Source organism: Ursus americanus, chromosome 2, assembly GCF_024610735.1.
Source record: "Ursus americanus isolate L20-20 chromosome 2, mUrsAme1.1.p, whole genome shotgun sequence".
NCBI lineage: Eukaryota > Metazoa > Chordata > Mammalia > Carnivora > Ursidae > Ursus > Ursus americanus.
Genome location: NC_142128.1, coordinates 98,883,790 through 98,911,628, shown reverse-complemented (window position 1 = coordinate 98,911,628; position 27,839 = coordinate 98,883,790). Strand labels below are relative to the sequence as shown.

Below are 27,839 nucleotides of genomic sequence, written 5' to 3'. Positions count from 1 at the left end.
ACTTGTGAAAGGCAGAAATAACAACTTAGAACTAATGAAAATACTTTAGATCTTACAACTCCCTGAAAGGGCATTGGGAACTGCTCTGGGAGCCCGAGACTAAACTTTAAGAACCAGTGCCCCATTCCTGAATAAATATGTTGTCACAAATACTGGTACTGAAACTTTTACGTGAGGAGAAAGAAAAAACCTTTTATTATGTTACTGAGTTATTATGTCTATATGGGTGATGACGGGAAATACTCATCTTTCACAGTAGAAAGTCAACAGATAATATCGAAATAATATCAGCCCAAAGACTTGAAAGTGGCACCTCTGGGGAATAAGAACTGAAGGCTATAAAAACAATTTTTTGTCGTTGCCAAAATTATTTGAGGTGAAGCACGTTCTAACACAATCTGGTAGGAAACACATCTTGTCATTGTGGACTCTGCAACCTTTTTGATAATTTCTGAGACGGAATAATAGAAATAATTTCTTAGCAGCAATAAATTTACAGAGAAAAAATTAAGGTCAAATATTACTGTAATAGTTTCGAAGGTACTGCCTAAATTACTTTATTATTATACTAACATTTTGCTGCACCAAATCCACTAACTACTAGGAAATAGCCATTTTCCAATAATCCAGAAACTCAGCTCAGTGCCTGAGTAATGACCAGTACGAGTATCTGAGTAGTGGGTGATGAGAATGTGAATAAATAAGCAGATAGGGTCAACCAAGGAAGACTTCACATGATACAAGATTTGAATTAGCTTCACAAGGAGTACAAGGACTGCCAAGTTAGAGGTGTGGCCCGTGCAAAGGCTAAGAGTCTGGAATGAGTAAACCACTGGCAAGCAAACTACTTCTGAGCATAGATCAGATGAGCAAGCAAAGCTGAGTGGAATAAAATCTCCCATATTTTAAGCAGGGAAATCAGATGGTAATGAGAAATAACTTTAAAAAGATCACCAATTTTTGAAAGATCTCATATAGAGAGAGTTGGTCATTTTTCTGTAAGAAACTATAATATTAGGACTAAAGACTTGGTTCTGGAAATTTCACATGGGGATAGCTGAAATCAATGTAGATGAACCCCCAAATGAACAAGTGTAACATAAGAAAACAAAGGCTTATAAACAGAGTCTCAACTGACATTATCGTTAAAAGCTGGTAAAAAGAGAAAACAGGAGGTCACAAAGACAGACAAAAGAGACTAGCACCATAAAAGCTGAAGTCAAAAATATTTAAAGCATTAATCAATATTGTAAGAAAAGAGCAGCATCTAATTTGGTATTCTTTCTTTCCTGGATGTTCAGTAAACATTGATTGACCAATAGCACAAAAGCAAAGATATGATAGGTCATATATCTTTGTTTAGAATTCAGAAAGAAGCAAAGTGACGCCTGAAAACAGAAGTAGTTGACCCCTGAACAGCACAAATTTGAACTGCACGGGTCCACTTAGAATGTGGACTTTTTCTGAAAACAGTCCAGTTCTGTAAACGTATGTTCTCTTATGATTCTCTTTCCTCCAGCTTCCTTTAAGAATACAGCAGATAATACATAGAACATACAAAATATGTTAATTCACTGTTTAGGTTATCAGTAAGGCTCTGGTCAATAGTAGGCTGTTAGTTGAATTTTTGGGGAGTCAGGAGTTCTATGTGGATTTTCAAATGCATAGTGGTTGGTGCCTCTAACCCCTGTGTTGTTCAAAGGTCAACTGCTGGCACGCCTGGGTGGCTCAGTTGGTTAAGCGTCTGCATTCAGCTCAGGTCATGATCCCAGGGTCCTGGGATTGAGTCCCATGCCGGCCTCCTTGCTCAGCAGAGAGCCTGCTTTTCCCTCTGCCTGCTGCTCCCCCTGCTTGTGCGCTCTCTCTCTCTCTCTCTCTGACAAATAAAATCTTTAAAAAACAAACAAAAAACCCCCACAAACAACAAAGGTCAACTCTACACTAATTTTCCCAATGGTGAGTTGTTTGTTTGTTTTTTTTTTAAAGATTTTATTTATTTATTTGACAGAGACAACAGAAGAGAGAGAGAACACAAGCAGGGGGAGCAGCAGAGGGAGAGGGAGAAGCAGGCTCTCCACTGAGCAGGGAGCCTGATGTGGGGCTCCATTCCAGGCCCTGGATCATGACCGGAGCCAAAGGCAGACGCTTAATGCCTGAGCCACTCAGGAGCCCCCCTATGGTAAGCAGTTTAATGATAGCTGCTGATGATGTATGCTATCCTGCAATGTAAAATTATCTCATTTAAAATGTAGCTTTATATATCTATAGGTATTTTAAGAATTTCCCAAAGCTGACAGGAAGAAATTTTATTTTCCTTGTTATTAAAATACAACAAAAATCCTAGCAATTTGGTCATTTATCCAAGATAGTAACATAAAATTCTGGAGTCAAATATACAAAGATGATGACTATGTCAAAAACTATCATTGCGGGGCGCCTGGGTGGCACAGCGGTTAAGCGTCTGCCTTCGGCTCAGGGCGTGATCCCGGCGTTATGGGATCGAGCCCCACATCAGGCTCCTCTGCTATGAGCCTGCTTCTTTCTCTCCCACTCCCCTTGCTTGTGCTCCCTCTCTCGCTGGCTGTCTCTATCTCTGTCGAATAAATAAATAAAATCTTTAAAAAAAAAAAAAAAAACTATCATTGCATTCAGAGATTAGCAAAAATAGACACTTATCAACATACCAGGGAGCTAATGGAATACATCAGTCTCCAGAGGAGACGTTTAGCTTGGGTTCCTGTTACTGCTGTTCTAGTTAGAAGAGATGTGGTTTTTCTTTGTTAATTACTTCAAGAGTTAAATTGCCATGTTTATCCTTTTCCATCGTTTTCTGACATAAGTAGTAATGAAAATTTTTCTTCGCTTTGTTTAGGAATCTTTTCTGATTTCTTGTGTCACCATGGTCCTTCTTAACAATGCAAGACGCCTATGCCATAAATTTATGAAACCTGCAATTTTCCTGCGAAACCTAATCTTAGTATCAAATCTTGGTTGATTCTAAGATGCACGTTTTTTCAGATTTTAACATTTGACATCGGAATGGTCTTACAGTTATAACTGGCAGCATTTCTTTTTCAGATGGCTTAGATGCTGTGAAATACAAAGGGGTGGACTTCTTTGATTTTATTTAAGATGCTGCGGAGACTTAAAGATATTACTAAATTCAATAAAAGCTCTTCTGGGAGAAAAAAAAGCGCTGCTAGAATAATACACATCCAAGTTGATCAAGATGCATTCTGATTTCAAGACTGTTAAAACACAAAACTGTATCTTAGAATCAAGGAACTACTGTAACGGAACCAGATATTTGATGTATGTATTTAGTGCTCTACAGTTTCCAATGAATTGAATACTTGATGTTTTTCTCCAATTAATCCAGAAGCTATTATCAAAAATTAGGCTGCTTATCAATTACCCTCAAACTGGAAGGAACTTAAGACACCAGAACCTTTCTTTTTACAGTGAGAACATGGAGGCCTTAAGAAATTATGTAATGTGTACAAAGTCAATCAAACTATTCAGTGGCAAAAGTGAAATTAAGAATTCAGGCTTCTGATTAGTATCTTTTTAAATTTAGTGATCTGCAGCTCTATAAAGTGAAACCATTATCGTAACTATTCTCAACTGATTACAGTCTCAACTAATACTTTGCTGCTACAGAAAACTGTTGGCACAAGTCTCAAGTAGGACTTCTTGAGGCAATATGAAATTTTAAGGACATCAGTGGGTGTTCTCACCACATTGCTAAAGTTCAGAGAGATGGCGCTAGACCAAAATCTTTCTAGAATTCTTTCAAAGTTCAAAAATCAGAAGTCAATCATGAGGAAACGATGAGACAAATCTGCATTGTAGGACATTTTATAAGCCATCTGCCCAACTGCACTGAAGAATGAAAAAAGTAGGAAGAATGTTCTGGATTAAAGAGACAAATGTTTTACTAGATTCAAAAGCCTTATCCCCCACCAAAAAAAAGCTATAAGGATATTTTTGGGATAACTGAGAAATTAGAATATAAAACGTAACATTAAATCTCTGGGAAGTGATAATACTGTGATTACGTAAGGGACAAAACTGTCATTATATTTGCATTTTACTTTCAAATGGTTTAATGAAATAAATAATCTGTGTGAAGGACATAAAACACATTTAGAGAGGGAAAGAATGAGCATACAAGTGAAAGAGATAAAGCAAATGTGGCAAAAAGTTAATGATGGGTGATAAAATCACTTAAAAAATTCTGTCTACGCGGTGTGGATTGTCTAATATGTAATACCATATACAGAGAGACACAGAGTTAATTATCTGCAGGTAGAATTACAACAAATTTTAAGACTCTGGACTATAGGTAACAAAAAGGGTTGCTAGAGGGGCATTGGGTGGGGGGGATGGGGTAACCGGGTGATGGACATAAGGAGGGCGCTTGATGTAATGAGCACTGAGTGTTACATGCAAACTGATGAATCACTAAATTCTACCCCCGAAACTAATAATACAGGATATGTTAACTAAATTCAGTTTAAATAAAAAATTTTTAAAAAAGAATTACAACAAAATTTAAATTCTCTGGGTATCCCCCCACCAGATGTTCACTTGGAAAGAAAATATAAATTTATTTTATTTTTAAAGATTTTTATTTATCTATTTGAGAGAGTGCAAGAGTGAGAGAGATCACAGGAGAGGGACTGGGAGAAGCAGACTCGCCACTGAGCGGAGAGCACGATGTAGGGCCTGATCCCAGGTCCCCAAGATCATGACCCGAGCTGAAGGCAGACAGACGCTTAACCAACTGGGCCACCCAGGCGGCCCTGTAAATTTATTTAAATATTAGCCTGAGCAAAACAATTAGGAAGAAAAAACTGTTCCCAGGATTTCTATAATACAGCCCAGAAGCCAAACAGAACAGCTTTTCTGATTATTCTGCTTTTGATGATCTGCACCATCATTCTCCTCACTAATATGGGGATGGAGTGTTACTTACAATGCAGCCGGACGCACTAACGCACACAGCTACTCTTACTCATCACAGACGAGCTTCACATCACCTCATCAATTTTCATTCTCATTACAAGGATTTTTCTAGTCACCCAAGCTTCTTAAAATAGTCTTAAATTAAAAAAATTCTAATCTCCTCTGTTGGAGGTAAATATGAAGCAGCGCATTTTCCAGCACTACCATAATGTATACAGAAAACACATTTATTTCGCAATGACATTTCTTTTCTATCCTTTACTTGGAGTAGTGTAGTATTTTTAAGAACTACTTCGTTTATTCAACAAACACTGAATACTCCTATTGAATCACAGACTATGGAAGGCCATCGGGATTTCTGATGAAAGGGTCCAAGGAGCCTAAATTCAGTGCCCAACTGGCCCCTCCAAAGACAATTCCGATAGAACCTGGAAGTACAACCACGTTGCACGGAAACTCAGAAGTACTACCCAGTGAGGTTCAGAGTCACAGAGGCTACAGTGACGTGGTGACACTGAAGGTGTATCCTGAAGGAACAGATACTCTCTAGGAGGGGGAGACAAAGGAGAGGCTGCACGCAGAAGCAGCACCTGCTGTGAGAGGCCTAGGATGTCTGGGAAACTCAACAGCTTGATGATGCCAGTTTCGATCAAGCTTAGGTCCAAGATGCTAGAAGTAGGTGGTTGGGAGAAACCTCAGTCAAGGGTTATCTTTGGCTCTAGTCTCAAACATCGTGAGACTGGATCATATGCACAGGCCATCCTTGGAAGCTAGGACCTTCTCCGGCACCATCTGAACCCTCACTGCTCTGCTGACCAGGGGATGCAGGCGCATCTGGTCTGTTAGGAAATGATGATGACGTTAAGAGGGGGAAGTTGTTTTTTAACATCCTTACTTGCTCCCCCCAGCAAAAGATGTCAACCCTGTAGGTTCTCAAAACAGTTTCTTAAATCTGGCCAGTCTGAGAAATAAAAAAAGGTGGAAAGGAGGGAGTCTGAGCACTGATCTAGGACATCTGACACTTCAGACCATCACCTCATAGCTCTAATTAGTCACCCTGCTCCAATCCCTGCACTACATTATGCATCATTTCTTTTCTGCTGGGAATGTTCTCTTGCCTTTACTAAGGATAAACTGGATAAAAACTCATTATCTTGAGGAAGCCTCTCTGATTAAATGCTCCCAATTAACCTCAACAGTCTTGTATTTCTTATCTTTGTATTTGTTATCCTGGTGCTTTCTAAGTGTGCTCAAGGAAGGTGTGTCCATTCTGTCTTCTTGACATTCAGGGCAGGGTTACTGGTTGAACCCCTTCACTTTAGGACTAGAATCTGCAGGAAAAATGAATTGTCCCCTAAATATTATAATCTCCTACCTGTACTTACATACCTGTTAATAAAAATAACCCAATGATGAGATGGTGGGGAGAAACCACAAATCATCAATGCAGAGAATATATTCTCCACCGCAACAAAGAGCCGTGGTTCTCAAAGTGTGGCTAGGGACCCTTGGGATTCCCAAGATCCTTCTGAGAGTCTGTGAGGCCAAACTATTTTCATAATACTAAGACGTTATTTGCCATTTTTACTCTCATTCTTCCATAACATACAGTGGACTTTTCCAGTGGCAACGTGAAACATAACATTATTTTTCTGACAGCTAACAAAGTATGTACTGTCTCTTCTAGAATTTTCTAAGGTAAGGTCTTAGGGTCCTCAATAACTTTTAAGAGTGTAAAGATGTCCAGAGGTAAAAAAAATTTTTTTGAGAACTACTGGCATAGAGCAAGAGATACAAGGAAGACAGCTTGCTTACTAAAAAAAAATGGTTTCTCATTTTCCTTCATATTTCCTACCAAACTTCTCTATAAAATTTTCTAACATATTTGAACAAAAAATGTAAAAGGAACTATAAATGGGTAAGAGATTTAACTAGCTAGAGTGCTCTAGAGAAATATCTTGGGATGAAAGTATGTATGTATTTTGTTACCTACCAGAAATTTCATTCCAGATAATGAGCAAGACTTCTGAATTTAACCTTCAGTCATATTTATGTCCTGAACCACTAACAGGATTCCATTAAATTTATAGAAGCTCCACTCAAACAACAGAGGAAAAAATTTGATCGGATCCCTCTTAAACAGCTTTTAAAAAGCCTTCCACACTCATTTTTCAGTGAGTGAGACCACCATGCTCACAAGTCAAAGTCAAACACTCAAACTTGGCTTAGATACACTCCCGAACTGGGGGCAGGACCTCACTTCTTAACCTTTGCCACTTGTTTCAAAAACTCTCACCCCATCAAGAGGGCCTAAGTGACAGTCTAACGCTGCATCAGCACAAATTTGTCTGATTTACTGGATAAACAACTCAAAGTACAAGTTTTGTCACTTCAAAAGCTGTGTTCCACCAAATAATTTTAAATACATTGAAAGAGTTAAATATTTAAAGAACTATTTCTGTGGAACCAGGATTTCTAGGCTCTGGGTACATTTCTGGAGCAATAGTCAATGGCAGGAAAAACAAACCAACCAACCAACAATTCAATAAGGCATTTGGACAATCCCTTAGAAAGAACTGGAGAGTCAAATTTCAATTATTCATGGCAACAGGAAGCAAAGACTATCATCAACTAAACTGCACAAAGAACTGAAAAATGTTATTTTAGCAATTTCAACCAAGAGCAAATCTTTTAAAGAAAACACAGAGTAATGAGTACATGGCTTGTGTGCCCGTCCTCTAATTTAGGGGCTAACCACTAGTTACAACTGAGGTCCTAAGAAGGCAAGTAAACCAGGAAGAAAGAAAAAACCCAAACATCCGAACGATACATAAACTAGTTCATCAACCACTGAGTAGTTGATATTTTTAGCTTTACGGAAACTTAATTCCATTCTTAATTAATAATATCACTCTCTTCCAAGCAGATCCAGCCTTAATTCCACTAGGAAAAAAAAAAAAAAACTTAAAATGAAAAGAGCTGTGTAATGTATACTCCAGAGAGCAGCATACATACTGAAGTGGCTTGATTTTTTGGCAAATAGCCCCTTAGGTATAAGTAAGCACCTACTGGGCACTGTTTCTACCCTGCCAATTTCATTAAAAGACCACAATTAAATTAATGCTGACATCTAGTGGCAAAAGAGAACATCTTTCTTTTATAATGGTACCTGAATTGAATTGTACCTTATGACACCAAACCAATCAATCTGAAACCAAAGACACTTTCAAATGACCACAAAATTATCCACTTAAGAATTATCTGTTAACCTTAAGCAAACAAAAGAATAAGAAAATAGTTCCCCATTACTAAACCTGAGGGAAAAGACCCATTTTTGAGACATAAATTTGATTGCAGAATCTTTTGGGGGGTGGGGAGGGGAAGAGGGTAGTGGAGCAGGGGATGGTAAGGGGCTCCTTATGAAAAATCTCTTTGAAACTACAAATCTGTAACCTAAAAGGCCAGAATAGATGACTGCTTTAAAATTAAGAGTGCAATGGAATATTTCACTTGAAAGAGATGTCGTTTATTAATAAACTGTAGGATGTCCTAAGAAGCTCGTTTTCCCCCTTAAAAAATGTTTTTAATTTTTAAAAAAGTAAACGGCTGACGAACAAAAAACCAGTTTTCCCCAACACTTACAAAACAGAACTGTGAATATTCCAAGCTTTACAAAGCCATTGTCTGGCCGAGAGGCTCAATTCAACAAATGTTTTATGCCCAGTTTCCAGACACTGTGAATGTACAGCATGAATCTTGATCAAAAACCATCCTTTATAAAAATCGGAAGGAATATTTAAGATTCTATACGGAATTCTAGGATGCCATGTTTGGGGAATTCAGGGACAATCAATTTTGAAATATGACTTTTCAACTGAAGAATCTTCCATTCTGCAGACTGGCGTGGTAGAACTGCTGGGCTGACTAGAAAAAAAAAAAACCTGGTCATCAGTTTGAATCAAAATTCATAAACTTTCTTTAAAAAGTATGATTTCCTTTCCAAAACGCAATTAGAATCAAATTGAAACCGGAGGTGTAAACCTAAAACGTGGCACATCAACGAGAAAATGCTGTACACACTACATTCAGAAATTCGTCTTTGTCTTCTTAAAAGCAATCCCAAGCACAGATTTAGCTCCTGCAGAGTCGGCTTGCAATCACTTCAAAATGTCCACCTCCTTCAATTTCCTTCCCACTTAAAGATAAATTCCCCGACAGGAAGCAAAAGATCTTACTGAACTAAGACATTCATCAAACCTTCAGTCCACGCTGTGGAGCGAGGTGAATTCCTCCTTTCTATAAATCACTAAACTACTGTGATTTGAAGCTGGCGGGTGGGCGTAAGTCACTAGTTAGAAAATGAACTGCAAGAGAAACCAACCCTGTCCAGGGGCGAGGTGCTCCCCGAGGGTGGGAAGTGTCGGGGCGAGGCCGAGCCGGACGCACTCTCGGTGGGCTCTACTTTACTGGTCACCTGGGGAGCTGGGGCCACCAAATGGCGTTCACGCCCCTCGGAGCCCCCACCGGGTTTGGGGAGGCCTCCCCGACCCTACTTCATCTTCTCCAACCGGGAAACCTGGGTAGGGGGTGGGGGGGACTCAGTGCGTGATTCCTGCAAACCGACCAAACCTGGCTGGGCCCGGCTGGGGTCTTGGACGCTGGTGCACAAAAGGCGGCGACCGGAGCCGCGGGGCCGGCGCTCAGGCCAGGCGGCCCTGGGACGCCCAACTCCCGCCGCCGCCCCGCTTCCGGGCCGGGGCAGCGAGCCCCCGAGCCCCGCGGCAGGAAGGGGGGGACAACCCCGCCGCCCGGCGCCGGGACTCCGCGTCCTGGAGCCTGCTGCGGCTCCCTCCCCGGGGGACGCGCTCCCCTCTCCGCCCCTCCCCAGACCTCGGCCGGCGGAGGGGGCGGCGGGGGTCCCGCGGGGGCCTCACCAGGCGGAGCTGGCTAATTTCGTCGTAGGACATAAAGCTGAGGATGTTCTCGATGGCTACGATGGGCAGCGCCACCAGCGTGTTGTTTTGAGGCAGCTGGTCGGGAGCCAGCGCCGGGGCTGGGGGCGCCTGGGAGCCCGGCTGCGGGGCCGGGGGCGGGGGAGGGAGGGGCAGTCGCTGGGCAGAGCCGATGGCCGAAGAGGGGCCGCCGTCGCCGTGGCCGCCGCCTCCTTCCTCAGCCATCCGCTCCTCCGACGCCGCCGCCATCTTGGGGGTTTGATTCCTTCCCCCCACTCCAAGGGGACCAGGGGCGCTTCCGGTGCGTCACTTCCGCCTCGGGCCGCGGGGCGGGGCCCCCGAAGGGGCGGAGCCTGCGCCGTGGTCCGCGGCGGGATCAGCTAGGGGTGCGAGTTGTCCAAGTAGTGGTGCGACCCGGAGGTGTCCATCCCGGACAGGCGACCTTTGGAGGCCCTCTGACCCGAGGCCGGCAGGGACCGGAGGGCGAGGGAGCCCTGCCCGTTATAGTGCAGTCCGCCAGCGCGGTTTTCTTGGCTCGCCTTCTGACGCGGGCCGGGGAGAGTAGTGTTGCCTGGCGAGTGTGGACGCGACGTGTTTCAGAGCGTCGTCGTTTGTGGATAATCAGGTAATGGTCCCTTTGGGCGAATGACGAAGAGTGAGGTACTGAATAAGAGTACCGTGTGCAGGAACCTTGAAAACTTCGTGCTAAATGAAAGAAGCCAGACCCAAAGGACAACATTCGTCTGGGGACCTCTGCAGCCGCCTAAGAGGTGGAGGGCGGAGGGCCGAGGCGCGGTTTTCGGGGCTCCCTGGGACGGAGGGGAGGGAGAAGGGTCCTGTTGCGGTGCCGGGGTCCTGCTGGGGGATGGAGGGAGTGAGAGGCGTCCTGCTGCGGGGCTGGAGGATGGAAGGAGGGAGAGGCGTCCTGCTGCCGGGCTGGAGTCCTGCTGGGGTGGTGAAGCGGAGGGCGGAGGAGCGGTTTGGTGGGGTGTGGGGGGGGAGGGCATCCTGCCCGGGTGAAGATGCTTGGGGTTAGAGAGCTTGCGTGCACAACCTTGTGAGTGCACTAAAACCAGTATGTTAAAGTGGTTGTTACACTACGTGAATCGTATCTCAATAAAAACTTTGATTTAGGCAAGAGTCATCAAAAAAATGCTAAAAGGAGAAAGTAACGGTATGATGTGAAACGTAAAATTTAGGTAGTCTCAAAATAACTCCCCACAAATTACATGTTAATTACAAAAATAAATTAAGTTTTCAGTAGAGAAATTTAGTGGACAACTACCATGATCAAATCATTAACACTAATATCAAGCGTTTTAAGAGGAAGAAACATCATGTACATTCTGATATGATATGCTCAAAAGAACCTGACACAAGATAGTATTCCTGAAAGAAGAAAAAAAAAAAAAGCATAACCTTTATTTGAGGTAGGCAAATCTGGTTAATTGTTCCATGCTCTTCAAAAACATTATTGTCATGAAAGACAAAGAGTAAGGATTTGTGCCAGATTGGAGACTAAGTAGGTAAAATAACCACATTCATGAGTGATCTTGAACTGGATCCTGGATTAGGAAAAATAGCTAAAAAGAACATTATTGTGACAATAGGCAAAATTTGAATATGGATTATATATTAGATAATACTATAATCATTACATTTTTTGATTTGGATAATTTTGTGCTCTTGTAAGAGAATGTCCTTATTCTTAGGAAATACACATTGAAGTATTTAGAGGTAAAGATATCTCAATTTGATCTCAAATGGTTCACTAGATAGAGAATGAGATTAATAAAGCAAATGTGATAAATGTTAACAAGTGGTGAATCTGGTCGAAGAGTATACAAGAGTTCCTTGTACTATCTTGAAATTATTTCAAAATAAAAACTTCTTAAAGGTTGTGTTTGTGAAAATCAGTAAAGGGAAACCTCACCAGAGTGGATTCGGGATGCAGAAGGGGAGGCTGGAAGGGGAAGCTGCATCACTCAAGGTCAATCACAGACCCAACAGAAAAACCCGCCACAGGGAAGAATCCCGAATTACAGGCCCCCACCGGGAAAGATGGGCACGTATCTCCTGCAGGAAGTGAGCACCCCAGCAGCCTGGCCGGTGACAAACCACCATCACCCCGAACTCCCGTTTTTCTCCAGTGGACTTTGCTTCAAAACAACCCTCCCAACTTCCTCCTTCTTGTCCATAAAACCACGTTCCTCTCCTTCGTGTGTTGGACTTGCCTGTGGTCTTGTCATTGCTTGCATGTCCCAAACTGCAATTCTCTGCTATTCCCGAATCTACTTTTGCGGGGAAAGTAACTAACTTTTATTTTTAAGGTTAACACTTAATATTTCCATATTTTTATATCCTCATAATATCCTATAACAAAGGTAATAGTGCACAGATGACTTAATTTTGAAGCTTTGTCTTCTTAGTCCTAGGTCTTAATCTCAGTCTCCAGTGTGTCCCTTCTTTTGCAGGTCTGGTTTGGAATCTAAGGGTTGCAAAGTAGATGCAGAAACTGCAGGAAAAGCTAAGCGTGAGTAAGGACTATGGCAAGGGGGCAACTAACCCAAGGAGGTTAACTGGGAGTGGGTGTTCGCTGGTCAGAATGGGCACACTTTCAGGTGACGGATATTAAGGAGGGCATGGGATGTAATGAGCACTATGTGTTATATACAACTGCTGAATCACTAAATTCTAACCCTGAAACGAATACTTCACTATTTATTAACTAATTGAGTTTAAATAAAAAATTTTTTAAAAAGAATTGGCACACTTTCCCCTTTCACAAGCTGTTAAACAACTGGATGCTTTACCTATCTTGTTGCACACTGTGAACCCCTTTGAAGTTATTTCTTTAGTTTTCCTGCCCTCCCCCCATATTTAGCATTCCATAAATGCTTTATGCCTAAATGTTCGTGATACACTTGCAGATTTATGAAATGTTTGTTTCATCGCCTCTAATAGATTGTTAAGTTCACTCTTTTACTTAGGGTATTATTCTCTATAAAACCTATTACAGTTTGGTCTGAAATGAAACCTCATTTTATTCAAGTTTGATACTTTTTTTTTTTTAAAGATTTATTTATTTATTCGACAGAGAGAGACAGCCAGTGAGAGAGGGAACACAAGCAGGGGGAGTGGGAGAGGAAGAAGCAGGCTCATAGAGGAAGAGCCTGATGTGGGGCTCGATCCCATAACGCCGGGATCACGCCCTGAGCCGAAGGCAGACGCTTAACCCAGGCGCCCCTCAAGTTTGATACTGTAAAAAAAAAAAAAAAAAAAATTTGTTTATTTGAGAGACAGTGTGCCTGCATGCAAATAGAGGGGGGTGGGGCGAAGGGAGAGACTCCTCAAGCAGACTCCCCACTGAGCAGGGAGCCCCTAATAGGGCTTGATCCCACCACCCTGAGATCACCATCTGAGCCAAAACCGAGTCCTACGCTCAACCGACTGAGCCACCCAGGCACCCGCAAGTTTGATGCTTTCTTAATAGACTAGATTGAAATCGGACTTCTATAAATGGAACTATGCTTTAAATACATTATGTAACTCTCATTATAAAGGAAACCCATAGAAAATCCTTTAAAAAATGAATCATCACTCCCTAACTTAATTTGTTTGTTCTGTAAATCCACTGGTTACATCCAGTTTTGTTTCTCTTGAAATGGGTGTATGAAAAGCCTTTCTGCTCCCTTATCTCCCCATCTGTGGTCAACTAGTTAACCTAGGGCCCTCTGACCATGGATCTGCACAATGGAATACAACTTTGGAAACAATGTAAGCCACTTCCTGCCAGTAAGCTCATTTAAACTATCCTCTGTTTATGGGTATTGGATCTGGTGTTCTTATAGTCCCTATTCATTTTTTTTTAATAGAGAAAATTCCAAACACATGATTTCTTTGTTTCAATTATTGAAATCAGTGCTTGCTTTGAAGAGCTTTCCAATCAAAACAAATACTTGTCAGTAAAGCAAATATTTGAACTTTCAGGAGTTCTGGGTTCTAAATGAGGCTTTATGCCAGCCAAGTACTGTAGGACCTTTGCAAGATAGCGATCTCTAGTGTAGGATGGAAGTATGGATCTCAAGATCTGTGTGTTTCTAGTTTCATATTTATATGAGAGGATAGCATTACCTTCTTTCTTATATCTCACAAAGATGAGGATGAGCTGATAACAGCAAATGGGTGGAGTTTTGAATGCCTCTGATTAAGTCAACTTACTACAATGCAGACACTGTACATTATGTACGTTATTTTGGTCCCCCTTATCCATCGGCCTTCCTGGTCAGGGTGTGTTGGCTTGGGTGCAGTCAGGTGTGGTGAAGAGTGATCTGATCTATGGCACCTCCACAGGAAGTTTATATACGAAAAAGAGGAAACCCAAACCAGACATTGATTCTCCTATTTGTTAGTAGGTTTATAACATATAGAGAAAGAAGGATGAGCTCATAGAATAACTAAAAAGAGGTTTGGGGCACCTGGGTGGCTCAGTTGGTGAAGCATCTGTCTTCTGCTCAGGTCATGATCTCCGGGTCCTGGGATCAAACCCCAAGTTGGGCTCTCTGCTCAGTGGGGAGTCACCTTCTCCCTCTCCCTCTGCCCCTCCCCCCCGCTTGTGCTCGCCCTCTCTCTCAAATAAATAAATACAATCTTTAAAAAAAGAGATTTGAGAGTTTCTACAGATTGTTATTAGCTATGTTTTTCTCTTTAATTAGAGTAAGAATGACAATACCATCTTAAAAAAACAGAACAATTTGCCATTTTAACCATTTCTGAGTGTTAAGTATACTCACACTGTTGTGCAGCCAATTCCAGAAGTCTTTCATCTTGCAAAACTGAAACTCTACACCCATTAAACAGCACCCTTCTCTGCTGCCCCCCACCCTTGGCAGCCACATTTCCACTTTCTGTTGCTACAAATTCGACTACTCTAGATGCCTCATCTAAATCATACTAGTATTTGTCGGGTTTTTTGTTTTTTGTTTTGTGACTGGCTTATTTCACTGAGCATAGTGTCCTCAAAGTTCATCCATGTTGTAGTGTGTGTCAGAGTCTCCTTCCTTTTAAGGGCTGTATAATATAATAATCCTTTGGAGCCATACACAGCAGTGGGATTCCTGGATCATGTGGTGGTTCTATTTTTAATTTTTTGAGGAACCGCCATACTGTTTCCCATAGCAGCTACACTGTTTTAGTTTTATGTTCCCACTAGCAGTGCGTGGGGGTTCCAATTTCTGGCTGTCCTTGCCAACACTTGTAATTTTCTGTTTTTTGGATAGTAGCCTGTGGTTGTTAATGTGAAAATGTTGGGGTTCAGAGTGAATGGTCAAGAAAGAATTCTCGAGATGTCTTCGGTGCAGAAAGGTGGTTTTATTAAAGCATGGGCACAGGAGCCAGGGCCAGAAAGAGCTGCCCTGCACTTGAAAAGAGTGACTGATTATATACTTTCAGGTTGGGAGGGTGGTAAGGATGTAGGGATGACGTAAGTCTCTAAGGGATTTGGAAGCAAGGTTTCCAGGACCTGGTGGGGCTAGCTATTAGGAAAAGGTCATTTTTTACTGTCTAGTAAAACCTGAGTCATGAGACCCTTCAGATGTATATCGGAGGCTCATATGCTTGGGGGATGATTGCCAACATGTACCTTGTGGGGTAGAGATAAAGGAAGTCTCCAGGGGAATTTTTATATGTTACAGTAGACTCACAGGATCCTGAGGGTCGGGCCAAGATTGCCTTTTGCCCTTAGCAAAGAATTAACATCAAGCAGCTGAGCTCCTAGAGAAAGGTCACTCTGCTTGTCTCAAGGATTTGTCAATGGGTTGTAAATTGCAAGGAAATTTAATTTTTTTAAATATTTCTTTTACCTTTGTTCTCCACATCAGTTTTGATTTGCATTTCCCAAATTATTAGTGATGTTGAGCATCTTTTCACATGTTGGCCATCTGTGTCATCTCTTTAAAAAAAAATGTCTGTTCAAGTCCTTTGCCCAGATTTTTTTTTTAAGATTTTATTTATTTATTTGAGAGGGAGAGAGAATCTCAAGCAGAGTCCCTGCTGACCACAGAGCCCAAGGCGGGGCTAGATCCTACGATCGCCAGGTTATGACCTGAGCTGGAACCAAGAGTTGGATGTTCAACTGGCTGAGCCACCCAGGCGCCCTGCCCAGTTTTTAATTGGGGTATTTATTTTGATGTTGCTGAGTTGTCTGACTTCTTTATATATTCTGGGTTTTAACCCCTTATCATATACATGATTTGCAGATAATTTCTCCCATTCTGTAGGTTGCCTTTCCACTCTGCTGATGTCTCCTTAGATGCACAGAAGTTGTCAAGTTTGATGTCGCCCCATTTGTCTGTTTTGTCTTTTGTTGCCTGTGCTTAGGTGTCATATGCAAGAAATTGTTGCCAAATCCAGCGTCATGAAGTTTTTCTCTATGATTTTTTTAAGGAGAGTTATAGTTTTAGATCTTTCATTAAGGTTTTTGATCCATTTTGAGTGAATGTTGTATATGAAGTGAGGAGAGGTCCAGGGGACACTTCAGGCATCCACGTGTGTTTGTCCAGTTTTCTCAGAGCCATTTGTTGAAGCACCTGCCCTTTGTCCCTTGGTCTTGGCAACCTTGACAGAGATCATTTGACCATATGTATGAGAGTTAATTTCTGGGCGTTCAGCTCTATTCCTTCAGTCTGTATGTCTTTGTTTTTTTTTTTGTTTTTTTTTAAGATTTTAAAAACAAGTGGGGGGGGTGCAGAAGGAGAGAGAGAAGCAGACTCCCCGCCAAGCGCAGAGCCCAACTTGGGGCTCGATCCCAGGACCTTGAGATCATGATCTGAGCCAAAGGCAGATGCTTAACCGACTAAGCCACCCAGGCTCCTGTATGTTTGTTCTCACACTTGTACCACAGTACACGATGTTTTGATTATTATAGTTTTGTAACATTTTGAAATCAAGAAATGTGAGGCCTCCCAACTTCGTTCTTCTTTAAGTATCTTTTTTAGGACCCATCCTGTGACCAGATGAGAAGTTCCCTGTTATGGCCACTGCCTGAAATGCTGTCATTAGATGCGTTCTTTTTAGTTCGAAGCTTCGACTCTACGGAAAGATAGCCCACTAACCTTCAATTCAGCCAGTGTTTATTGGTTGCTAAACCGCTAGGGCGCTGGGAAGACACCAAGATAAGTATGTTTCCCACCCTCAAGAGGATGGGGATCTGGCTGCAGTGTTGACCCCACCAACCAGGCAGGCTGGCCCGGTGCCTCCTCATTTCCTCATACACAGTCTTCCTAAAGCTGTACATTCGGAAAGATGAGCTGAATTTCCTGGACTGTTCTGCAGACCAAGAGACTCTGCGAGCTGTGCCCTCCCGCCGCTCGCCGAGCATGCAAACAAAACTGATGGGAACATCTAAGTAGGAGTTGTTATTTCCCAGCTGAAGCGCCAGGGAACACTTCACAGCAGAGGTTACAGGTCAGCCTGGCCTAGAAGGATGGTGGTGTTGGGGTGCTTGCAGAGGCGTTCTTCATGAACAAGCGAAGGAGGATGTGAGGGCATTTCAAAGACAAGGACCTGTAAGAGCAAATAGTGTGAACCATGCAACAGGGGAAGGGTTGCTTGCAGGCTCCTCAGGGCACCAGCTCCTGTGGTGCACGGTCGTCGTCGGCACCCAGTAGCCAGCGGCCTCCCCTGGCACCTCCTGCTCCCTTGAGTGGTTTGTGCTGAAGTGCCTCTCATGGGACCCCTCCCCAAGAACAGCCTTCCGTGGTGCCCTGGAGAACAGGCTTCGGTGAGTTCCTGAGGGCGGATTTCCAGCCCGCACTACCAGCACTGCCCCCCAGCCTCCGAGCCACTGCCGTGCCCTCCTGCAAGGCTCAGCTCTCAGCCCTGAGGGAGCCTCTCCCTTGGAGGCTGTATCTCAGCTCCAAGGCTGTGGCTGTTCCTTTTATTTGCCATGGCTGCATTAGAGTCCTCTTTGCTGCTTACTAGCCAGTATCTGGTTCCCATCCACTACGATGGTTATGCAATCTCAGTGTTTGTGTGAACCAACTGCCACCATCTTGAACAAATCCCCCCATCGTGGCCACTTTCACCAGAAACCTTCCAGAGCACAGTCCCCACCCCATTCTTCCCTTTTATTTAACCACACCCGTCCCTGTTCCATCGAGGCGCAAGTCCCTGCTCTCTGGAGGGATCTGTGACACACACTGATTCTTTTTTTTTTCTTTTCTTTTCTTTTCTTTTTTATTATGTTGTGTTAGTCACCATACAGTACTTCATTAGTTTTGGGTCACACACTGATTTTTAAGCCCCTCCCCCAGGTGGTCCCCAGGCATACTCCCAGCCTCTAGGTCTGTAAAGGCAGGTCCTGAGGCATCTGGGGTTTGGAGATCTTATCTGGGGGCAGCCCAGGAATCGCTTCTTCCCTCAGTCCCCTTAATAAGCCATTTCTGGTCAAGCTGGACTTGTCAGCCCTTGGTTTCCGTCTTACAGCTCCTTTGGCCTCTGGAGGTCATTTTGCACCTATGCTCCCCTCCATGGAAGGATATTAAACTCTCCCTGTTCAAATTACTGTATGGTTTCTTTCTCTCTATCGGACTCCGACTGATACAGTGGTGAAATCCTGTTTTTACAGTGAAAATCTTTCAAGAACTCTACTACAGACCTTGTCTGGTAAAGCCAGGTGGACGGCCCAAGACTCACCCACTCAGTCTCCCTCTTGCTCCTTGAGGCAGCTTCTTTAAAACCAAATGCCATTTGGAGGTAGAGAAGTGGTTGGGTCAGTTGTGTGTTTTGGGGAAGTAATTCTGGTGATAACGAGACTAGCCTGGAAGGCAGCTGGTGCGGAGACATGCCAGTTAGGAGGGTGGTCAAGGAAAAATAAGGGTTCAGATTTGAATTAGAACAGTGACTTTTAGAGTGGAAAAGAGAAATGCACACAGTTAAAACTTATTACAATTGACAGGCCTGAAACCAACAGTACTTAATGACTGGGTGCTGGAAATACTGTACTGGAGGAGTTAAAGACACCACTGTCCTACAAATTCAGCAACAGGATTGTCGTAGGAAGATGTTGGGGTCCAGAGCCATCGGCCAAGAAAGAATTCTTGAGATGTCTTTTGTGCAGAAAGGTGGTTTTATTAAAGCATGGGCACAGGACCCCATGGGCAGAAAGAGTTGCTCTGTGGTTGTGAGGAGTGACTGATTATATACTTTCAAGTTGGGAGGGGGTAGGGATAACATAAGTCTCTAAGGAATTTGGAAGCAAGGTTTCCAGGACCTTGTGGGGCTAGCTGTTGTTCGGAAAAGGTCATTTATTACTGCCTAGTAAAACCCTACTCATGAGACCCTTCAGGTGTACATCAGTGGGTCATGTGCTTAGAGGATGATCACCAACGTGTATCCGGGGAGGAGGGTCCAGATAAAGGAAGTCTCCAAACAAATTTGTACATGTTAAAGTAGACTTACAGGATTCTGGTGGTTTGGGCTAAGATTGCCTTTTGCCCTTTGCCAAGTATTAATCAAGGCAGTTGAGTTCCCAGAGGAAGGTCACTCTGCCTGTTTCAAGGACTTGTCAGTGGGCTGTAAGCAGTAAGGAAATGTAATTTTTTCTTTTGCCTTTGTTTCTCACATCAGGATGACTGATGTGCCATTGAGGGAGGTGAGGGTGACAGGAAGGGGCTCAGGTTGGGGGTGGGAGGAGAGAAAATGAGTCTGATTTGGGCCATCCAGAGAATGATAACCATAGCTCTTATTTATCCAATAGTCACTATGATTCCCTGATTCTCTCTTTATCCTCTGTTTTTAAATGTGCCCAGGATTTTGTGTTAATCAGGTAAGACGACAGACACAGAGACAGCCGGTTAAAGGAAGCCTTTGCCACCTATAGTTCCCAAGGGCAGTGCCACACCAGGCCAGGCCATGTGGGGGAGTAGGGGAAACGGGGAAAGTCTAGCTCAGAGCCTTCACGCAGCTTTCACAGGTGAAGCAGGATGGGTTAGTTGACCAAGTGTAGGGTTGCCTAGTTTGATTAATTTTGGTGGGCTCTGCATTACAGGAGGGTCTAGTTGTCGAGTACCAGCCTGGGGGTGATTTAGGGCAAGGAGACAGTCTTCCCAGCCACCAGAGGCTGATAAAAGGAGGTGGGTGGAGTCTGGTTTGGTCTGCATCTCAAGGACGAGTTCAAGGGCAAGTTATTTGCTGTCTCTAGGAATGTGCTGACCCTCCCCCAGATTGGCGAAGCCCCAGACACCAAAGCATCATAAATCTAGAAACAGAGCACATGACCTCACGTCCCTCTGCTCTCAAGGATCCTCTCCCTTCGGTCTTAGCTGCTCACACCCATGGTCACTTTCTGCTTGCAACTTTCTGTCAGATGTGTTCCAGGTGTCTGTCTCTGGCCTCCTCAGTCTTTGCAGTTCACTCTCTTACCTCGATGCTAATCATCCTCTGAACCCCAGACCTACCCTCACTGCTCCCACTGGCTTGTTTACTGCCCCTCGTCTGGCTCATAGCGCCTTTCTAACCCCATACTTCAAGCCCCGTGGACTCCTTACCACTTCTCCAGGCAGGGGACCTCAGCTCTCTTGCCCTTCTTGCTTTGTCATGCTTCTAGCTCAAACGTGGTTAGCATGCAGTCAGCGCCAACTGTCTACTTACCACTGCCTGCACCAGCATGGCTGCCACCAGATACGCAACTGTGCTGACTGTTCTCACTTTAACTGTGCGATCACCACCCTCAAGTGGACCTGCTGCTGCTCTGCAGTCACTGTACGTTTCCCGCGTTCACTCCGCCCACCGTTTTCCTAAGTGATTATTTCATACTCTCCCTTCTGTTCTCAGATCTTCTATACTACTCCCCCCCCCCCAACCCAACTCCAGTGGTGACCTGGCTTCTTACATCAATGACAGACCAGATGCAGTCAGGAGAATCTCCACCAGTTCCCATCCCACCTCGGTCTGCTGACCTGCACCTGCCCGTGTGCTCCGCCTTCTCCTTTGTTTCTTTAGCGCACTCGGCTGGCTCCCAGCGTGGCTGACCTTCCGCTTACATGCCCCATCCCACCTTCTCTCTGCTGCTCCAGGACTCACTCCAGCAATCCTCCTTTCTCACCTTTACAATTTCTCTCTTTACCTTATATCTCTGTTTGGGTATGCTCACGCTGCCGGTTTTCCCATCTTTGAAGACTCTCACCACCTCGCCTGCCCTTCCAGCCACTGCTCCACCTCCCTCCTTTCCCTCCCCACAAAACTTCTTGAATGAGTTGGCTGTGATTCCGCCCCTAACTTCTCTTCTCATGTTCTCTCTTGATCCTTTTCCAATTGGGCTGTTACTCTGACCATACACCTCCAGAATTGCTCTTATTAATGTCTCCGGGACTGACACATTGCCAAGTCCAATGGCCGATTTTCAGTTCTCATCTTATTTGACTTGTCAGGAGCATTTGATGCACTGATGGCTTTATCTCTTTGGGACACTCTGTGTACCTGCCTTCACGTCACCTGCCAGCTGGGTTTTCTGTCTACCCACTCGTCTCTTTTCGTCCCCCTGATCCCTTAACAATGGAGTCCTCAGAGCTCAATCCTTGGACTTCCTCTCTTTATTGTCTACACTCGCTGATCTCACCCAGTGCCTTTAAAATGAGAGTATCTCCAGCCTAGTCCATGTTGTGAATCTGAGATTCAGATATCCAACAGCCTAAGGAATGTCTCCATCTGGATGTGTAACAAGCATCCCAAATTTAGTAAGTCCCCACATTGCTATATCCGCAGCTGAGCTCGATCCAGACCTGTTCTTTTCTCAGACTTCCTCATCTCCAATCATAAGACTTCACTCTTCCTATCACTCAGGCCTCAAAACTTGAAGTCATTCATTTAAAAAAAAAAAAAGAATTTTATTGAGATATAATTTGAGTATCATACAATTCACCCATTTAAAGTGTACAACTCAGGGGCTTTTAGTGTATTTGCAGAGTTGTGCAACCAACACCAGTCAATTCAGAACACTTCGTCACTCCAAAAAAGAGACCCTGTGCCCTTTGTGGAAGCCATTCTTGACTCCTCTCTCATGGCCCACCTGGAATCCGTCCGCAAGCCCTGTGGGCTCTGCCTGCGGGATCATTCTGAATATTCCACCCCTCACCACCTCCACTGGAGTTCCTGCACCCTCCCTGGCACCCCTTCAGAATGTTCTAACCAGCAGCTACTGCGATGTCCCAAGGCAAACTACATCCCTCTCTGCTTAATGGTTTCCACCCCACTCAGGAAAGCCAAAGTCCTTGCAACGGGCTGCAAGACTCTGCAACCATGGGCTGTGACAGCTCTGATGTCACTATTATCCCCCCCCCCCCCGGCTTCCATCACTCTGGCCCCCACCCCAGTCCACACTGCCCTCTCACGGTCATTCTCTCTGCCTGCAGCGTCCCTCACCTAGATGCTCCCATGGTTCACTTCCTCACACAGTGGACTTGCTGGAAAACAAATGCAGCTCAAACCTCACCCTTCACTTGCTGCTTCTCTCACGTTCCAAGAAGCTTCTAGTGAAGGCGGATGAGGGAGGAGGGGTGGATAGCAGGGCAGCTGGTTATTTGAATCTCAACATTCCAGGTACATCTTGCGACAGCTAGGCATGGCCTGCCCTGGCGCCTGTCACAATGGGTCAGCACATCTCCAAACTGGTCAGAATCCTGGATTGGAAAAAGCTGGAGCATTGGATAAAAATGAAGATTCCTAGGCCCTACCCAGGATCTGCCAAATCAGAAGCTCTGAGAATCTTTATTGTCAATAAGCTCCACACCTATTTCTTTTTTTAAAAGTTTTTATTTTAATTTAGTTAACATACAGTGTAATATTAGTTTTAGGTGTATAATATGGTGATTCAACACTTCATACATCACCCGGTGCTCATCATGACAGGCGCTCTCCTTCATCCCCATCGCCTGTTGCACCCATCCTCCCACCCCCTCCCCTCTGGTGACCAGCAGTTCATTCTATATAGTTAAGGGTCTGTTTCTTGGTTTCTCTCTCTCCCTCTCTCTCTCTCTCTCTCTCTCTCCCCTCCTCCCCTTTTCTCCCTCTTTGCTTGTTTGTTTTACTTCTTAAATTCCACATGTGAGTGAGATCATATGGTATTTGTTTTTCTCTGACTTATTTCACTTAGTATTATACTCTCTAGCTCCATCCCTATTGCTGCAAATGGCAAGATTTCATTCTTTTTTATGGCTAATATTTCATTATGTCTGCCGGTTCTTTCTTTCTTTCTTTCTTTCTTTGCGGGGGGGTTGGGGGGGCGCAAAGGGAGAGGAAGAGAGAATCCCAAGCAGGCTCCATGAACAGCACAGAGCCTGACACAGGGCTCAATCTCACAACCCTGAGCTGAGATCATGACCTGAGCAGAAACCTAGAGTTGGATGCTTAACCGATGGAGCCAGGTTTCCCAATACACCACATTTCCTTTATCCATTCGTCACTTGATAGACACTTGGGCTGCTTCCATATCTTGGCTACTGTAGATAATGCTGCTATAAACATCGGGGTGCATGTATCCCTTTGATTTAGTATTTTTGTATTCTTTAGGTAAATACCCACTACAGCAATTGCTGGATCATAGGGTAGTTCTATTTGTAATTTTTTGAAGGACTGCCATACTTTTCCAGAGTGGCTGCACCAGTTTGCATTCCCACCAACAGTACACGAGGGTTCCACTTTCTCCACATCCTCTCCAACACCTGTTGTTTCTTGTGTTGTTGATTTTAGCCATTCTGACAGGTGTGAGGTGGTATCTCACTGTGGTTTTGATTTGCATTTCCCTGATGGTGAGTGATGTTGAGCATCGTTCCATGTGTCTGTTGGCCGTCTGCATGTCTTCTTTGGAAAAATGTCTATTTATGTCTTCTGCCCATTTTTAATTGGATGATTTGCTTTTTGGGTGTTGAGTTGTATAAGTTCTTTATATATTTTGAATACTAACCCTTTATTGGATATGTCATTTGCGAACATCTCCCATTCTGTTGGCTGCCTTTCAGATTTGTTGATGGTTTCCTTCACTGTGCAGACACTTTTTATTCTGATGAAGTCCCAATAGTTTATTTTTGCTTTTGTTTCCCTTGCCTCAGGAGATATATGTAGAAAGAAGTTCCTATGTCTGATGTCAAAGAGGTTACTGTTTGTGTTCTTTTCTAGGATTTTATGGTTTCAGGTCTCACATTTAGGTCTTTCATCCATTTTGAATTTATTTTTGTGTATGGTGTAAGAAAGTGGTCCAGTTTTATTCTTTTGGACATTCCTGTCCAATTTTCCCAACACCATTTGTTGAAGAGACTGTCTTTTCCCCCATTGGATATTCTTTATTGCCTCGCCGAAGATTAAATGACCATTAGTTGTGGGTTCATCTCTGGGTTTTCTATTCTGTTCTAATGATCTATGTGTCTGTTTTTGTGTCAGTACTATACTGTCTTGATTACTACAGCTTTGTAATATAATTTGAAGTCTGGAATTGTGATGCCTTCAGCTTTGCTTTTCTTTCTCAAGGTTGTTTTGACTCTTCAGGGTCTTTGGTGGTTCCATACAAATTTCGGATTATTTGTTCTAGCTCTATGAAAAATGCCATTGGTATTTTGATAAGGATCGCATTAAATCTATAGATTGGTTTGGGTAGTAGAGACATTTTAACAATATTTGTTCTCCCAATCCATGAGCATGGAATATCTTTCCATTTCTTTGTGTCCTCTTCAGTTTCTTTTGTCAGTTTTCCGGATACGAGTCTTTCACCTCTTTGGCTAGGTTTATTCCTATGTGTCTTATTATTTTTGTCCACACCCATTTCCTGGGCATGTTATAGGGTTTGATTGTGAGGAGCTGGTTTTCAGATTGTGTGAAGTTCAGGGTACTCTGGAACTCGGATTTTCTGGTCAGTTAACTATTTAAGAACTCTTTTTCCTTATTTTCCTCTGAGGCACTGGCCTCTACTTTAGTGATTTTCCTACTTTTAGTGATTTCCCCTTGCGGGGAATAGGCCATCCAACTTTTTTTTTTTTTTTTATAAATACTTCTCCTTTTTTTCTTCCTGAATTTGCATCTGCGATTCTTTTCAAGACAAAACTTGTCTCATTTATCTCCGTGTACTTCGAGTACCTGGCGTGGTACATTGGCACGGGAGATGCTGACAAGTCTCTAAGGAATTCGATTACGTGATAATGATGCAGAGCGAGGGCTATTAATAGCTATTAGTCATTGGAATGGGTGGGCGGCAGCTCTTTAACCTGCTCTGTCTGCAGGGGTGGGCATCAGCAGTGTGAGCCGTAGCAGGTCTGCAGTCTGAGAATCATCCTCCAAATCAAATCCTGATCTGCCTAGTTTCAGGGTCAAATGTGGTTCTGATTCAAGACTAACCAGAGACTCCTGCCTGCAGGGTCTTTGGCAGAAATTATGCAGATGACGTGGCTCATTAATAACCGCTTTATATTTCTCCAGTCTTCGTTGGAATGTGGTACCCTGGTCTGGAGTCCTGAGCCATAAACAGCAAGACAGGATGATTCTGCAGCTTTCAAGAGAAGAAAGGCCTGCAAACTTCGTAAGGAAACAACATATGGCCTTTCAAACATCTCTATTGTCCCCCCTGGTCATTGTCCTGTAGGCACAGGAGGGGGCACATTTTAGGGCATCGGTAGTGGAAGCAGGTGTAACAGGAGTACAACACGACCAGATTAGGAAGTTCAGGGAGTCGAGAAGCAAAGCCGATTTATCATATGTCAGCAAAGAAGATGCCAGCAGCGGAGGGTGGACCACAGAACCAGAGGCATGGAGAGGGGGCCAAAAGGAGATGGCAAGAGCCGCAGGCTTGGGGTACCTGGCAGACTCCTGAACTAGCATTGTGGTTCAGATCCCACCTGCTGGTTTCGAATGCATCGCAGAGAGCTGGAGGCCAGTGAGAAGGGCTTTTAAAGAGCAAAATGCTTGTCTTCCTGCTCAGGTTCTGAGGCTCTCAAGGCATTATGGTGTCTGAAGGAAATCAGAAATTATCACCTCTTTGAAGGTGTCTTTGTCCTTGGCCCTGTTGCAAAATGTCAGGTGCATGCAAGTAGCCAATGTCCTTCAGCGTCATTCAGATACCCTTTGAGTATCAGTCATCTGTCCTACTGACTCGAGTTTAGTGTTGAGGGCTGGGATGAAGGCCACTAGGTGGGACCAGAGCTAGAGAAACTGCCCCCGAAGACGGGATAGCCAGCGGCCCATTACCCCAAGCTTGGCGAACTGTGCCATGAGCTTCTCAGTAGAGGACATTTTGTCTCGTGGGCTGGGGCCAATATGTGGCAGAACTGTGGTTCCAAGAAATCATCTCAGAGCAGGGGGTGCGTGGGGAAGGGCTTGTGCAAGGCAGCTGTGTGTCAGAATCTCTAGCTGAGCGAGTAATGTTCTGAGCTGGACTCTGACACGAGTGTGGACTTGCAGAGCTCACTGGGAAGCCAGGGCGGCCAAGGACCTGCTCTTATGGGCTGATGGACGTGGTGCACAGGAGGAGGAGGCTCGAGTCCAGTGCGGTGCAGGGCACTGAAGAACTCTGCTCCCCTCACCATCAGAGTTGTGCTGCTGCCAAAAAGAGAGAGCACATCCATTTAAGGACCAAGCCTTGAGCCAACACACCTGTTTTGTCTTTTGTTCTTTCTCTTGACTCCTCTGGTACGTATCCCCACAGTTCATTTGACACATTGGGAATGAATCCAGGAACACCACCTCCCCCTGGGGAACGTCTTCATGGCAGTAAGCCTAGTAAAACATGGGCTGCATCCCTGGATAGGGGACCACCTGGGCCTCTTGCCCTTAGCCTGGGCCCAGGGTGGGGAGGAAATGAAGAAACAGGGGCACCTTTCCTTCCAACCATAGGAAGCTCTGTTTTGTGTTCCTATTCGGTTCCTCTTCCATTATCATCCTGCCCTTGAACTGTCATCCCAATCATGTTAACGCCCCCTGAAAATCATGGCTTCCTCACCCCAATGTTTACTGCAGCATTATCTACAACAGCCAAAATATGGACACAGCCCAAGTGTCCATCGACAGATGAATGGATAAAGAAGATGTGGTATATACACAGTGGAATATTACTCAGCCATCAAAAAGGATGAAATCTTGCCATTTGCAACAACATGGATGGAACTAGTGCGTATTATGCTAAGCTAAAGAAGTCAGACAAACACAAATACCATATGATCTTACTCATATGTGGAATTTAAGAAACAAAACAAATGAGCAAAGGGGATAAAAAGAAACAGAGAGGCAAACCAAAAAACAGATTCTTAACTCTGGAGAACACACTGATGGTTACTAGAGGGGTGGGGGGTGAGGGGATGGGGATTGAGGAGTGCACCTGTTGTAATGAGCACCCCGTGTCCTATGGAAGTGTTGAATCACTATAGTGTACGCCCGAAGCTGGTATTACACTATATGATCACTAACTGGAATTAAATAGAAACTTGAAAAACCATTATATCTTGAAAAACAAAACAAGACAAAAAACCCCCAACAAAATGGGGCACCTGGGTGGCTCAGTCAGTTGGCATCCAACTCTTGGTTTCAGCTTGGGTCATGATCTCATGGGTTGTGGGATCAAGCCCTGCATCGGGCTCCATGCTCAGCAGGGGGTCTGCTCGAAAGATTCTCTCCCTCTTTAGCCTCCCTGAAATAAATAAATAAATTTTTAAAAAACAAAAACCAAAACTCCATAGTTTCCTTTCCTCTGTCTCTGGATCTCATAAACAACGCACTGGTCTACTTTCTACCTGTAACTCACTCAGTGACTCAAGTCAGGCTTCCTATTTCTTTTCTGTTACCATGTATGGCCTGAGAACGTTGCTGCTTCATGAGGTCACAGAGCAAGTAGCTTGAGAGGCTTGTTGAGATGGTTCTCTGAGGCTCCTTAATGAGAGCAGATGA

General features: G+C 44.0%; 1 protein-coding gene and 1 long non-coding RNA gene across 3 annotated transcripts in view; one reads left to right on the top strand and one right to left on the bottom strand.

Annotated features, from left to right (window-relative positions):
- Positions 1-10,208, bottom strand: part of FBXO28 (F-box protein 28) — a 28,563-nt gene extending 18,355 nt beyond the window's left edge. The window contains exon 1 of the mRNA XM_045797012.2: positions 9,903-10,208. Coding sequence (XP_045652968.1) covers positions 9,903-10,169 — 267 coding nt within the window. The 5' untranslated portion in view covers positions 10,170-10,208. The remainder of the gene's footprint in view (positions 1-9,902) is intronic.
- Positions 10,182-27,839, top strand: part of LOC148110691 (uncharacterized) — a 43,729-nt gene continuing 26,071 nt past the window's right edge. For both annotated transcript variants that reach the window (XR_015723182.1, XR_015723181.1), the window contains exon 1: positions 10,182-12,453. This is a non-coding gene — a long non-coding RNA (uncharacterized LOC148110691). The remainder of the gene's footprint in view (positions 12,454-27,839) is intronic.